This window comes from Podarcis gaigeae (assembly GCF_964106915.1).
Source record: "Podarcis gaigeae genome assembly, chromosome: 12".
Taxonomy (NCBI): domain Eukaryota; kingdom Metazoa; phylum Chordata; class Lepidosauria; order Squamata; family Lacertidae; genus Podarcis; species Podarcis gaigeae.
The window spans coordinates 13,937,890-13,954,439 of NC_139688.1; the positions used below are offsets into that span (position 1 = coordinate 13,937,890).

Consider the following 16,550-nt stretch of genomic DNA (forward strand, 5'->3'; position numbering starts at 1 on the left):
CGTGCTGAGCTCAGCGCGCGCAGGCTTCGGCATGCAGGCAACTCTCCGCAAGCAGCGGGAGCGCTCCCGCTGCTTGCGGAGAGGTCCACGAAGCCTGGAGAGCGAGAGGGGTCGGTGCGCACCGACCCCTCTCGCTCTCCAGGCTTCAGCGAAAGCCTGCATTCGCCCCAGCCCCATAGGACGCACACACATTCCCCCTTCATTTTTGGAGGGGAAAAAGTGCGTCCTATAGGGCAAAAAATACGGTACATGGAATAGGAATGTGCTGCTTTTGGCTGCGCATGAAGAGCACAAAAAACTTTTAAAACACATATATGCCATGGCTACTCTCGGCTTCACTTTCCATCCTAGGCCCAACACGGAGAGCAGCTGCCTTGTAAGCTCATCTATCAAAACCAACAGGTGCTTATACACTTGACTGGGTCTAACAGTTCTAATACAAGCCAAGAGCATCGTGTACTTTTGGATAAAGGTATTTGTGTCCAAAAGCCATGCGTGAAAACCGCACCATGAGGCTGTCGAAATGAAATGTCATTTACGCAAAACGGCACTTGCTGTTATCATAGAAGGGACCGCGAGGGTCATCTAGTCCAACCCACTGAAATGCCTGGAATTTTTTTGCCCAACATGCTGGGAAGTAGTGCAAAGCATATTTTGGAAGCAGCAGCAGAAGCATCCACCATGAGAAGTCTGAAGCACACAGCAAGACAACAAGGTGGGCCACAGGAATATTAACTGTTCCTTGCACAGAGTGGCTGATAACAGTTCTTTCGACACATTTCCTCCTCTAATTGCAGCAACAGGCAAAGGGGAAAGCAATTAAGTAATGAATCCAGCTTAAACTGTACATACACGCTACCACATCTTGCGAGCGGTTCTTCTGGGCGTTTTCTTCCTTATGTGCAATGGTAGCTGCATTGGGCTCAGCCTGATAAGCACAAAGTGCTTCCCATTCTTTCTCCAGGCGATTCTTGTTCTTCAAGTGGTCTTCCATATAGGACTGAAATGAGAAAATATCATCAGAGGTAGTATTATTTATACACTCAACACTCTGCTATTCCAGTTAGCAACTGAATGGACTAGAGAGGACTAAAACCAGGCATAGGCAAACTCCGGCCCTCAAGATGTTTGGGACTACAACTCCCATCATCCCTAGCTAACAGGACCAGTGGTCAGGGATCATGGGAATTGTAGTCCCAAACATCTGGAGGTCCGAGTTTGCCTATGCCTGACTAAAACACTTTGGCTCAAATTCAAGAACTGCTTGACTACGGCTGTCTGCCCAGGGGCTTGCTTCTTATCTATCTATATCTATATCTATCTATCTATCTATCTATCTATCTATCTATCTATCATCTATCTATCTATCATCTATCATCTATCTATCTATCATTTATTTATTTATTTGACTTATAAACTGCCCTTCATCAACAGAACTCAGGGTGGTTCACAAGATAAAAACAGAAATAAGCATAAACAACAAAACAGTAACCAACCACCTCCCACAAGGTTGAAGAATAGCCAAAGGCCTGGTTGAAGAGGAATGTTTTCGCCTGGTGCCTAAAATATATATAATGAAGGTGCCCTGACACAAACAGGGAGCCACTAAAGAAAAGGCCCATTCGCGTGTTGTCACATGAAGAAAAGCCCAGGTCGGTTTATACGGAGAGAGGCAGTCCTGAGCCGTTTAAGGCTTTATCGGTCAAACCCTTATGGAACCCAAGTTTCTCAAAACAGCATAGAAAACTAGTTTTAAAGCTGAAAGAAGTTTCAAAAGCTGCTGGATCCCTGCAAAAGCAGGTTATGATACTGCTGAGCCAAAATAGGGCAGGGCGGGGCTGTGAAGTAAGAATCAAGCTAATCTGCTGTTCAGCCACGTGCTGCAATTCATGAGTTCCACCTGAGCCACAAGACCCATGTAGCTGGACTTCTGACATTAGAGTCAAAGTGAAGAAAACAGGAACAGAGTTGATTTTATTCTCTGGTTTCCTCAACGTCTGTGTACACATCCTCTTGTCTCATGCCTAGAAAGCATTGATCCATGCGGTTTTCTGCTGTCTAGGCATGAGTCAGAGGTTTTTACTTCTGTCCTGCTGCTCCCCCACCCCCAGAAAACTTGCTCTTTAGTGCTAAATCAGAGCAAATGTAAATCTGGAGAAAGTCCAAGGGCCAAATTAGTCATGGTGTTAAATGTGTTCTTTGCATTTAACCTGCATATATATTTTTTAAAATGTCATCACTGGGGGGTGGCCGGGGGAGGACTGATAATTAACAGCGTCAGGGTAGGAGGCAATAAAACAAGGACGTAGCACAAGAATGGCAAGACAAAGCAAAACTAACTGAAGGGAAGATCTCCATGTGAAGAACAGGCTGGTCCTAGCTTGGAGCAACACAATGCACTTTTATATAATATGCTTACTCTTCTCCTAAACCAGACAGACTCCAATTCAAATCAAATTCTTCTGTAATTTTCAATAGTCCTTTCAAAGTTTCCAGATAAGTATTACCAAGACTGTGATGCATGCATACTCTTGTTTAATTCACTTATATATTAACAAAGGGTAGGGGGTAGATTCAGAGAATTCAAATTAACAAAAATAAATAATATATATTATAAAAGAAAGGTAGGAGATAGTTGTTAAATGCATATTTTTTTTAAAAAAATCCAGCATGACAAACTGTAGGCTTATATTGTTAATGAAAAAAGGTTTTCTGTTTTTTTGAGGTGCAAAAGATAACAGAACTTGTCACATTTCTTGTTTTGTTTACAGTAGTCATTAAGGGTCCCAAAAGTATGACATTTATTGGCCTTTTTCATGATAAATATTATCCCAGGATATTAATTTTGTGTGTGCATCTTAAGACTTTGCACACAATTCAACAAGTCCTCATGCAATTTCTGACCACACAATGCTACATCAAACTAATTAATTCCTGGCAGTTTGGCAATAGGCAGGGGGGAGGGGACACACCACTTTTTTGACTTTGAGATCATGTCACCCCACTACAAATTTATTTGTATCTTCTTCCTGCATATCCTGATTAATTATTAAAAAGAATAAAATACTTCAAACTTCAGAAGAATTTCATAAATATAAATAATTCCAGCCTAGCTGCATCTTCAGAAAGGACACTGAAGAACTGGAGCAGGCACAGAAAGGATATGCAAGACTTGATACTTATGAAGAAGAGTCATCCATTAAATCTGATAAGCAGCCAATATAACTACAGTGATACCTGGGTTCTCAAACACCTTGGTACTCAAACAACTTGGAACCCAAACACTGCAAACCCGGAAATAAGTGTTCCGATTTGCGAAGTTTTTTTGGAAGCCAAACATGCTCTGTTTTGAGTGTCACGCTTCCAATGTGAGTGACACACATCCATTTTGAGTGTTACGCTGAGCTCTGTATGTTTTTGCTATTTATTTTGTGGTTTTGTTTTTGCGGCTTTTTTGTTTTGTTTTTGTGACTGTGTGGAACCCAGTTCAGCTACTGATCGATGGATTGTGTGACTGCAGTACATTGTTTATCGCTTTCATTTTATGGATCAATAGTCTCGTTAGATGGTAAAATTCATGTTAAATTGCTGTTTTAGGGATTGTTTTTCAAAGTCTGGAACGGATTAATCCATTTTGCATTATTTTCTATGGGAAAAAATGCCTTGGTTTTGGAACAGACTTCCAGAACGGATTAAGTTTGAGAACCAAGGTACCACTGTATTACTACTTTGTGTTATGCATAATAAGCCCATGAACACAAATCACAACAGATGCTGTGAAATCCATGGGGTATCTCTCTGTAGCAATCTATTAGCCATGATAGCCAAAATAACAGGAGGTGCATATTTCCAACATACCCTGAACTTTTCACTAAGACTGTTAGTAGACCATTGGTTTGGCTCAACTTAGCAATTTCTATGCTTCCATTGACATTCCATTGACTAACACATTTTTACTAAAAAGGTCCACTTATTTCACTTGAACTTATTTATTATTAAATTTCTACCCCAGTCTTCCTTCCAAAGGAGCCCAGGGCAACTTACAAATAAAAACGCCAAGATTGCAGCCTATGAAGTCGCTCCTTCATTCTCCCAGAAATGGAGGTGATAATGAATACATTAGGTTTTTTCCTTTCCTTTCTACCAGTTTAGTAAAATTGTGATGCCATCCTTCTAACTGTACAGTGAACAGTATCAATGCTAATCTTCCTTGCAAATCAAAACATGCATTTGTTTGTGTGAAAATGCCGCCTGAAGTATAGTCTAATTTTCTGCAAAACATTCATGCACATTTGCAAGCTGGTTTATGGAAATCGTATCTGCCAAGGGCAGTCAAGCTAAAAATAGAGGCATTTGCAGAAGTGGGAAAACTGTGAGAGGAGTACACATTTATTGCCACTGAGATATTTTGGATTATAAGATTTGTTTTGATGGAGGCAGTGAGAAAATATGCTGGTACTTGAAAACCACAGTGCCACCTATGTCTTTGGTCTTTCCAAGGTTCTGTGGTACTGTATTATTTTGATGTGAAAGGATTATCCCATTAGATTAAAAGGCATTTGGCACACATAAAAGAGACACCTCATAAAATAGATTTCCAAAGATTACACAACAATCCTTTCAGGGATTGGGGGCAGGGGGAAAGCTATATCTTCGAAGCTCAAACTTCATCTGATTTTCAGTGGCCGAGTAAGCCTTCATAACTACAGAACCCTGCAAAACTACAAATGGAGCTTTGTGAAAACACCTGGATCTGCCTTTGAAACCAGCTTAGTACTGCAATGGTAGCCAAAGTTCCACCTGCTGAAAATTCTCCTCCCTGTGCAACTACTGCAGAAACAAAGCAGCCCTTGAGTATGGCAACTCTGTGGATCATTTCGGGCATGCAAAACAGCTACCATATTTTTCGCCCTATAGGACGCACTTTCCCCCCTCCAAAAATGAAGGGGAAATGTGTGTGCGTCCTATGGGGCGAAAGCAGGCTTTCGCTGAAGCTTGAAGAGCGAGAGGGGTCGGTGCGCACCGACCCCCCTCTCTCTCCAGGCTTCAGGAACCTATCCGTAAGCCTGGGGAGCCCGCAGGAGTTCCCACCAGGCTCCCTAGGCTTGCGGATAGCAGCCTGCATCCTGAAACCCGGGGCGCAAAGCCGAGCATCCCGCGCCTGGGGGGAAAATAATTCCCCCCCCCTTTATTCCCCCCCAAAAAACTAGGTGCGCCCTATGGGCCGGTGCACCCTATGGGGCGAAAAATACAGTACTTCATTTTTTGTTTTTGTTTTTTTTAAGAAATATTTATTAAAGTTTTCAAAGAAAAAACAATAAGAAAAAAAAACAACAAAAATACAGAAATAAAAACAATTTAAAAACACATAAAGTTTCCATTCACTTATTTTCTTTTAACTTATTTTCCCGACCTCCTCACACCTCCCTTTCTTATATTCCAATTCAAATTATTTGTTCAGCAAATCCTCCACTAATTCTTTTAATTATTTCAAAACCTTATATTCCATATCTCTTAAACATTACAGCTGAAAACCACTTAATTTCTCTCCAACATCATTCTAACATTCCTTAATTTTACAATATTTCTGCAAATAGTCTTTAAACTTTTTCCAGTCTTCTTCCGCCGCCTCTTTCCCCTGGTCTCGGATTATGCCGGTCATTTCTGCCAGTCCCATATAGTCGATCATCTTCATCTGCCATTCTTCCAGAGTGGGTAGATCTTGTGTCTTCCAATATTTTGCGATGAGTATTCTTCCTGCTGTTGTCGCATACATTAAAAAAGTTCTATCCTTCTTTGACACCAATTGGCCGACCATGCCCAGAAGAAAGGCCTCTGGTTTCTTAAGGAAGGTATATTTAAATACCTTTTTCAGTTCATTATAAATCATTTCCCAGAAAACCTTAATCCTTGGGCACGTCCACCAAAGGTGGAAGAATGTACCTTCAGTTTCTTTACATTTCCAACATTTATTATCAGGCAAGTGATAAATTTTTGCAAGCTTGAATGGGGTCATGTACCACCTGTAAATCATTTTCATAATATTCTCTCTCAAGGCATTACATGCCGTAAATTTCAAACATTATGTTCCCAGTCAGCAAACATAATGTTATGTCCAACATCCTGTGCCCATTTAATCATAACAGACTTCACCATCTCATCCTGAGTATTCCATTTCAGCAGCAAATTATACATCTTTGACAAAATCTTGGTTTTGGGTTCTAACAATTCTGTTTCTAATTTCAATTTTTCCACCTGGAATCCAATTTTCTTGTCCAATTTATAAGCCTCCATTATCTGATAATAATGAAGCCAATCTCGCACTTTGTTTTTTAGTTTCTCAAAACTCTGCAATTTCAGTTTGTCGCCCTCTTGCTCCAAAATTTCCCAATATTTTGGCCATTTGGACTCCATATGGAGTCTTTTAAAAGCTTTCGCTTCCATTGGTGACAACCACCTTGGGGTTTTATTTTCCAATAAGTCTTTGTATCTTATCCAAACATTAAACAATGCTTTCCTGACAATATGGTTTTTAAATGCTTTATGTACTTTAACCTTGTCGTACCACAGATATGCATGCCACCCAAAAGCATTATTAAATCCTTCTAAGTCCAAAATGTCTGTAGAAAAATACGGTGCTTCGGGACACAGAAAGCTGCCTTTTACCGAGTCAGATCATTGGTCCATCTAAGACAGTAGAGAGTTTGCACTCAGAGGCTCTGCAGGGTTTCACATGAGGGCCTTGATCAGCCCTACCAGGCAGTATGTGGGATTGAACTTGTTACACACGGCATGTGTTCAGCCACAGAGCTACAACTCTTCCACAGTTATGGAATACTGAACTTTATCCATATTTTTTACCTGAAATCATTTTAAGAAGACATGATGACACCTCTGCGAGAACCTGGCTGTGTCTGCAACCTTAGCAAGATGAATACAGGCAACCATCTTACCACAACTACATGGTTGCTTGGCCAGCTGTTTCAACTACACTGTATTTTTCTTCCTGGCCTAAATTCTCCTATGTGGGGTCCTTATCCAAGTGGTAAGGTTTACTCACATTTTTCATGTGATAAGCCTGTCTGGCATAGGTAACCCCTAAACTAGATTCGGTAGACAAAAACTTGTCTTCTGGGAAACCTTGGCATTGGTAAACTCAGCAGACCTATGATGCCACAATCTGTGTTTCCAGGTTCATTTGTATTGATATCAATACAAAAGCTTTTCCACAGAGCATCTCGCAAAATGGTGGCTACCATTATTAAAGCTTCCCTATTTTAATAAGCAAGGTAATAATCCCCCAAGATACCTGCTTTTAGGGTATTCCTCAGTGAGAAACTGCAACTTCTGTAGCCCCTGCTATTCTGCAAAGCTCTTGAAACAAATCAAACTTCAATTCCCATTATGACGTTTAGAAGAAATTTGTCTCAATTTACTTGCATATTGTTGAAACCGGGGCATAGCAAAGCTGCTAAGGCACCTCTTGCCCTTAGATGAAGATCCTAAAAATATTTCCAAACAGAAGTGACAGGCCAGCAGATTTAGCAAGTCTGGCATCTTCAGACCCTATTTTTCATTTCCAAATGGTTGTAAGGAGGACCAGAACAGGAGGCATAACTGCTGTGCAAAACCACCTACTGCACTGCCAAACCCCCACACTCATGATAAATTTCTTGTTTGGTGTACTTCTTACTATATTCCCAATACTATACAGATACTTCCATAGCTGGGGAAGCTCTTGTCTTAGCCAAAGAAAGCAGCTTCCTCCTGTTAAGAGGGGAGCTGTCCTTGGTACCAAAATATGTACTTTAAATGTGAATAGTACACCCATTCAAGGAAGAGATGTGCTATTGTTAGGTCAACTGTAGCTTAAAGCCCCGCTAATAGGAACAGAAACATACCGGTAATTAATGTTAAAGATTTGTATAATGTGGGCTTGATCTGTATTTGAGGCCTGCAGTATCGGAGGCAGTACGTCTCTAAATGCCAGCAGTATGGGATCATGAGAAGGAAACTGCTTTTGTTTATGATTTTGGCTTACCACTGTGAGAGCAGAATGCTAGACTACATAGGCCACTGGTCGGCTCCACCAGGGCTTGTCTAACGTTCTTATAAAACTTGATTCTAGAATAATACCTAGGTGCCAGTTTTTGCTCAAACACCAGTTTCCACCACTTCACATTAAGTTGGCGGATGTAGAACTCTTCACCCTCCAATACTGTAATATTTAAGGTTAAGATGTTGGAGAAATGATGAGCTGCTAGGCTCGGTGGCAGAGAATATGCTTTGCACAGAACACGTCCCGGGTGTTAGTTTTTCATGCAGTCCGATGCTGCAGGTGAGATTGTTATAAATCGCATGCCTGTCTGGGACGTGTCTGAGAAGACTGTGGGAATGGAAGACAGCCTTATCTCTCTTCCACTGTATGTACTTTGTAACGTACTTTCACTTTGGTTGTTCTCTGAGAGCTGGAGAGAACAGATGCCATTATGCCTTTGTCTGTACATAGTGTGGTAATAAATAGTAGCTTCACTCTACAATGCCTCAAGCTTCTTGCTGTAAGCCAGAAGATTAGTGTGCATATATCAAGCTGATATATGTCGTTGGGTGCCCTGGAGAAGAAAGGAGATGCCTTTTCCAGTGCTGCGCACATCGGAGGACGCTTGGAGTTCCGGGGGTTTGCAGGCTACCCCAGGGCATTTTCCAACACTGGGTTTAATCCCTAGCATCTCCAGGTAAAACCCTGGACAGCTGCTACCAGTCAGGAGCAAGTGTATGATTAAGTGTAAGGGAATTTCCTATGTTGCCCATGCTGTTTGACCCCTTCAGCAGAGCTGCAATGCACCTTGCATGAGACTGTACTTGAAAACTGTACTTGTTGTTGTTTAGTCGTTTAGTCGTGTCCGACTCTTCGTGACCCCATGGACCAGAGCACGCCAGGCACTCCTATCTTCCACTGCCTCCCGCAGTTTGGTCAAACTCATGCTGGTAGCTTTGAGAACACTGTCCAACCATCTCGTCCTCTGTCATCCCCTTCTCCTTGTGCCCTCCATCTTTCCCAACATCAGGCTCTTTTCCAGGGAGTCTTCTCTTCTCATGAGGTGGCCAAAGTATTGGAGCCTCAGCTTCAGGATCTGTCCTTCCAGTGAGCACTCAGGGCTGATTTCCTTAAGAATTGAGAGGTTTGATCTTCTTGCAGTCCATGAGACTTTCAAGAGTCTCCTCCAGCACCATAATTCAAAAGCATCAATTCTTCGGCGATCAGCCTTCTTTATGGTCCAGCTCTCACTTCCATACATCACTACTGGGAAAACCATGGCTTTAACTATACGGACCTTTGTTGGCAAGGTGATGTCTCTGCTTTTTAAGATGCTGTCTAGGTTTGCTAGTGCCAACTGTACAGCACCACAACTTTTGCAGGTATGTAGGTGCCTACCACACCAGTTCTCTTCTGCTTGCATTAGCTGGCTTTGAGGAGCTACCCAAGATGCTGGCATTTAGCTTGCAAAACTTAAGCTCAGTGTACTTGGAAGGAACATAGTCTTTCCTATGAACACTGGAAGACAGAGCTTTTCCAGTTGTACTCTTGTACAGTGTCTTGCTGCAGTTAAATTTACCTGACATTTTATTTATGCTGTTTTTATGCTACCCTTCTCCCAAGGAAGCCAAGGTTCCCCCCAGTCTGTTTTATCTTCACATGAACTCTGTAGCAAAGCTAAGAGATGGTGACTGGTCACTGAGCTTCATAGCCAAGTGTAGATTTAAATCCAGGTATCCCTGGATCCTGGCCAATATGCTAATTACTACATCACACCTTCTGCTATGTAGCTTCAGGAACATGCTCACAGTTTGGAGTATGTATGCTTATACTAGAGCTGGACTGTCACAGTGTCATGGCGTTTCCGTGTGCTGCTCTGGTGCCGGTTCGCTAGAGCAGCTTCGTCACGCTGGCTACGTGACCCGGAAATGTCTGCAGACAGCGCTGGCTCCCGGCCTCTAGAGTGAGATGAGCGCACAACCCTAGAGTCTGTCAAGACTGGCCCGTACGGGAAGGGATACCTTTACCTTTACCTTTCTATTGTTTAGTCCTGGACAGACTGTTGGAGCAGATGTCTGAAATAATAACTAAATGCATACCCCCACCCCTTGGCCTAGCATGAACTACATAAATTTTCTATGAACTCTACAATCAATCATAATAAAGTAAGACATGAATATAAAACTCTCACCAAGTCCGTACCAAAACCACATCCACATCTTGTGAACATCCTCTAAGTCATGGAAAACCATTTCTCCCCAATTTGCTTAGAACTCGCTTGATTTATAATTCAGACAGCCAGATCACCCCCAAATGGAAAATTACAATTAAGGTAAGGATGCACTAGAAATCTTAAGTCTTGATTTATAGACAAACATTGTTGTAGCAAAGTTGTATGAAACTAGGTAACACTTAGGTTAATGCAGCACATCTCATGTGTTTATGCTGTGTATGTACATATTTGGCATAAAATACAGATATTAGCATCATATATATATATATATATATATATATATATATATATATGAATTCATTAATAATTTTTTGCCAACTGAAAGGAGGTTTTGAGGGAGTGCTGGTCCAATGACGAAACCACGACCTATTAATTCTTAATGGTGGTTGTGCTTTTAAAGAACTGGCACATCTGAAGACATCTCAAGTTGAGCCAAACCTTATTCAGAGATTGGTCAGCACAGCTAACCATGGCTCAGGGCAGGTTTTTCTAAACCTTATGCAATAGCTGTAATTACACACACAGCTAGAACGGGCCACCCACGTAAGTCGCAAGTAGACAACCCTGTTAACTGGCTCCATCCTGGAAAAGAGCCAACTTCACTATATGGGACCCTCCTTGATCTGCTTCATAATGTTGCTCTCTAAAGAGTCCATCTCTGAAGCCAGCTGGGAGCAGGCTCCTCTTTAGCAGCAATCAGGATAGGAGGATGGGGTGGGGAAGACATGGAGGCTCATTTGCGTGGCATATATGCACTCCTGGAAAGAAGGAATCCTATCATGGGATCATTTCACACGTTCCACTAGACCATTCTCATTGTTCTTTTAAAAGCACTAGGGTTTAATCTGAATGAGAAGTGTCTGCTCCATGGGGCAAAACAAGCCTGAGTCTGGTTGGACCTGTCATCTGGACCTGGGCTCATGGTTTTGGGTTGAGGAAAACAAACCATATCTGGTAAGCCAAGAACAAACTTTGGTTACCACTTGAGGTTTTTGTTTGGAGACAAAGCACAAGTCCAGGTTCGTACATCATAACAAAGACTACCCCTTCCTTGTTTTGTCTACAGTTTGGCAAGGCTGTGTTGCTCAGCATGCTGCTGGTTCACATCAAGCTATCATTTGTTTTAAACCATGGCTTGCTGTGACATGCAGAACAGCCCTGGTTTTGTTTACAGCTGCAAAGGAGAGACCTTTGCCGCATTAAGTGATACACTGCAGCTTTAAACAAATCTAGAGGCTTCTGCTTTGGAAAGAACATTTTCTCTTGGAAGCCCCTCAACTTCCATCTGCCTGTAGTAGTGACTGGAAGAAATAACTGCTTTTTTCTTTAGCAAAACAAACCAAAGAGTCAAAGGAGAAACCAAATCCACATTTCATCACATCTGAAACGTAACACACGAAGCACTGAAAAAAACTGTGGGGAACAAGACACATTAGAAATGAATATTTTTAGCTGCCATGTACCCACTTGAATAACTGCGAGAGAGTAATCTCCATTGAAGCAGGTTACCACCTTAAATTGTTCCATGTTATTAGTATTGCAACTAGTGGGCCTAGTCAACAAATTACATGCTGGAATTGCAAATATGAATGGCTTTTATATGCGGCTTTCACTGAAAACAGGCTTCTAAGAAGTGAGCCAAGCTGCTCAATGCACTTGTCAGTTGCTGAACTTTCTATTCCTCCCCCTCCACCCATGATACAAGAAAAGATCTACTGCCTCCAATTCTGAGATAGGTGAACTTAGGTACTGATGTTGCTGAGATCATATGAAGCTATAATAGGTCATACAGAGCTTGTAGCAATTGCTAAGACAAATGTACTTATTACACGATAGACTCCTTAGGTGATGCAAAAGTCAACTCCCCATTGCTGCTATGCAATACTTCTGCTTTCTAAACAATTAAGATGGGAGGGGGCAGCAATTTTTATTGGGCCTGATGCGTCTCAGAGCAGGAGTTGGGTTGAAAAAACCCACTATTAAACAGAATTAAAACTGAGACCCATTAGCTCATCTTCTGCATCTCACGGATGAACTCATCCCCCAGAGGCAAATTCAGTAAATTAACACTTTTGTCATAAAGTGTCAGTTGCCTTTCACCATATAATGTATGCATTTCATGCAAACAGAATACAACCCTCCCTCTTTCTGCAATTCATGCCTTTCCTATGAGATTTCCTGACCCCTCTACAGAATACCTTAAAAGCACTAAAAACTGTTTCCAGCGAGGTCACAGAGGAAAATGTTTTGTACGACAGCACATTATCTGCTCTCTGAAAAGCGCCAGATACTGATGGCTGGTTTCCTCCTCCCTATCTGGAGAAATAATGCCTGTATGATATAATCCAATGTGTTGATATCTTCTTCTTTTTGATAGTGCACTGCATTACTGTATGGGGTGATAGAGGTCCCTCTGGTGGGGTCCTTCTGGGGTAGTTTGTCCACCTTTGGTCCCCGACTCTGCACTCAGCTCTCACCTGTGGCTTTCAGCATGTGACAGTGGACGCACCCTGGAAATGGCTTTGGATGGCTGGCTAAACCAGGTGAGGGTAGCCAATGGCTTAGTGAATTACGGACTTCCTTTGCATGAGAAGACAGGCTCTGGCGGATTGAGCAGACGAGACCAATAATGGGTCCAATGGTCAAGGTGGTTTCTGCCTGTGCTGTTGAGGGATGTGAGGGGCAGGCGGGGCTTGCCAACCTGGGAAGGGAGCCCACCTAGGAGAAGGAAAACTCTGATCTAAACCCTAAGGGATATCTTTGGGAGAAGAAAAGGCTACTGAGTAAACACTGGAGTGGAGATGGTTGGATGGTATCTTGTAAGTCACCTCTGGCAACTCCTGCAGCCAAGCTGGTGCCAAACGTATCGCTCTGCTTTCCTTTGGACCACATCAGCGAGGCTGAGGGGGGGGGGTCTTGTTGTACAGGACCTCCATGCACACTGCCCAGGCTTGCACTCCAATAATAGTCATTTATTATTTATACCCCGCCCATCTGGCTGTGCTTCCCCAGCCACTCTGGGCTGCTTCCAACAAAATATTAAAATACTGTAATACATCAAACATTAAAAGCTTCACTAAACTGGGCTGCCTTCAGATGTCTTCAAAAAGTCTGGTAGTTGTTGTTCTCTTTGACATCTGGTGGGAGGGCGTTCCACAGGGAGGGTGCCACTACCGAAAAGGCCCTCTGCCTGGTTCCCTGTAACTTGAGATAGTCAGATGCCAACAACAGCATTTGACCACTTTTAAGATTCAGTCTCGAAATTTTCTGGACCAGCCAATACAATACCACGGTGGGGTATGCTAGTCGATATTCCAGAGTACCACAAAAAAAACATATTGGGACACTGGCAGCAACAATGAAAAGCTCTCTTCAAAGTCTGTTAAGCCTTATTAAAGCACTACTTGATGAAGGATTATTTTTTTAACCACAGTAAACACACACAAAACTCATTCTCCTTAAGTATTAGACACTTTCAAATAAGGAGTACAATTTGGAAAGCATATTAATTATCCAAAATTAAATGAAGACACATTGCATATTAATTGAATCAGAATTATATAAAGCACTATATTGCTGTGTAACCCTTTCTTTTTCTTTTTTTAAAAAAGAATCCTTGGCTCCTCCTAGGAATCACATTTTTTTTTTGTACCTATGCTACATTCCAAACTAAATGACACAATGAAATGTTTACACTAAATGGCAACCTATGTTCTATTTACTTAAATTAATATACATGTTATGCAGTGGCCGTTGCTGGCTCTGCTTTTCGTAATGCTCCAATAATAGAGTTTTGCAACATGTAAAAGGATTATTTCAATCCAATCAGCAGGTGCTGGGATCAGTGTGTGTCAGACAAACACTTGCTAATCTCCTTTCTTACACTTTGCAGCTGCCAAAGGTGCTCAAGTGAAATCCAAACGAAATTACTGGATACAACCTGGTAGGGACTGAGATGCAGGGCTTTGTTTCACCCACTTCCCTTTGGAACACCTGAAAATTACATTTTATTCTTACCATTGTTAACAGTTCAAAGAGAACGGCATCAGGTATACATATTTTTAAAGGGGGCGTAAGAGAGAGCAGCGGCAAAACTACATACTTAAAAATGAAATAGTGTAAAAGCTCTTTCTTACACTATGTAGATACTGTTAAGTAGGTAAGCAATTTATAATCCTGATTTAGAGATTAATAGCTATTATTGGTGAGCACGGTACACCAAGAACATGTCTGAGATTTGCACAAAAGGGCTCCTAATTTATTATTCCTGATGTCTCTTAGACCTTAAAAATAATCCAAGTTATGCAATGAAGTTTTATCCCTGCAATTACTTTGTCTGAAATAAACCTTCAACAAAAGAGAGGGGACATTTGTCAAAGGGGGATAATACCTAACTCTTTTCACTTTTGCACAGCCTTTCATCTGACAATGAAAACCACACATACAGACACAGAAATCACCTCTCAGAACAAAAAGAGAGAGGTTATTTTCCCTTGTTTGTGGATCAAAGGAACCAATAAAAAACCCCAAAAAAATAAATAAAATAAAAGCAAAATTTACATCATCCTTGAGTAATCACTGGTACTGGAATCTCATTATGTCAAGATTGCTGCTGAAGAAGAATGGAGTAATTTCATTTAAACAATCCTCATGCTCCATTTACACAGGGACATCGTAGTTAAGGATTAGAGCCCAATCAGCGTAGATTGATTTAAATCAAGTTGCCCATTTTGAAATCCATATATTTCTTGGACAAGCATGCGTATTAACTGGTTGCTATAACAATTCAGATATCCCGGCATGCAATGAAAGATGATCGTTTACTGCAAGCACTTTTGCACCACAAATTCATATCAGCTTAGGACAGAGGTTTTCAACCTTTTCAGTCCACGGCTCCCTTAACCAACTACAGTGGTACCTCGGGTTCAGAACTTATTTCGTTCTGGAGGTCCGTTCTTAACCTGAAACTGTTCTTAACCTTAGGTACCACTTTAGCTAATGGGGCCTTCCTCTGCTGCTGCGCTGCTGCTGTGTGATTTCTGTTCTTATCCTGAAGCAAAGTTCTTAACCCGAGGTACTATTTCTGGGTTAGTGGAGTCTGTAACCTGAAGCGTCTGTAACCCGAGGTACCACTGTACAGTCTTTCTGCAGCATCCTTGTAGGGCTCAGGAGCCCAGTTATGTAACCCCCTGCTTGCAGAGCTAGCAGCCTCTCACCCTTTTTCAAACACCCTCCCTTGTGGAGTGTTCCCTCAGCCTCTTCTCCTCTTTCCTTGGGAGTCCTTTGGGGAACTGCTGCTGTCGTCCCTGGTCTCTGAGCTGCCCCCTACCACCCCAAAGAGAGGCTCCTCCCAGAAGCACCATTCACCTGCAGACCTTAGAGCCAGGGCTGCTGCAATAAACAGCTGTGCAATCCTTGGGGAGACAGAGATGTGAGAAGGCATCAGAGGATGGAGGGAAAGAAAGAGGGGCAGAGGCTAGTCTTGCCCACGGCACCCCTGACCCTCATTCAAGGCACCCCAGGGTGCCACGGCACACTGGTGGAAATCCATGGGCTTAGGAAATAACAGACAGAGTTTGTTTTGGCTCTTTCTGTATACAGGCAAGAATGCAAAGCATGATAACTTACTCTGAGGGCAAGACAGAAATTGCAGACATGTCGATTCAGATTTACCTCTGAACAAACATGCATACAATTATGCTGCAAGTGTTTGGTATCCAGGTAAAATATAATTCCTCCATAGGAATAGAAGTGAAACCGCATACATATGTAAAATGTATTAATAGTAAAGGTAAAGGGTCCAGTCGTGACCGATTCTGGGGTTGCGGCACTCATCTCGCTTTATTGGCCGAGGGAGCCGGCGTACAGCTTTCGGGTCATGTGGCCAGCATGACTAAGCCGCTTCTGGCAAACCAGAGCAGCGCACGGAAACGCCGTTTACCTTCCTGCCGGAGTGGTACCTATTTATCTACTTGCACTTTGACGTGCTTTTGAACTGCTAGGTTGGCAGGAGCAAGGACCAAGCAATGAGAGCTCACCCCATACCATTAATTGCAATAAAAACAGCATGGCACCAGACCTTTCAATAAAACCAGTTAAGTTTCCAAAAGCCTGTTGGAACAAAAAAGTATTCACCTGCCAGCAGAAGGACAAGGAAAGAGCCTAACTTCTCTAGGCTGGGAGTTTCAAAGTCGGGGGCAGCCACTGAAAAGGCCCTCTTCTGCATCTCCACCAAGTATGCCTGTGAGGGTGGCGGGACTGACAGAAGGGATCTTCCTG

At 42.3% G+C, this 16,550-nt stretch overlaps 1 protein-coding gene across 1 annotated transcript in view; it reads right to left on the reverse strand.

The window, feature by feature from the left end:
- Positions 1 to 16,550, reverse strand: part of PTPRN2 (protein tyrosine phosphatase receptor type N2) — a 608,845-nt gene that overhangs the window by 53,479 nt on the left and 538,816 nt on the right. The window contains exon 15 of the mRNA XM_083704687.1: positions 853 to 1,000. Within this exon, the coding sequence (XP_083560813.1) occupies positions 853 to 1,000 (148 nt within the window). The remainder of the gene's footprint in view (positions 1 to 852; positions 1,001 to 16,550) is intronic.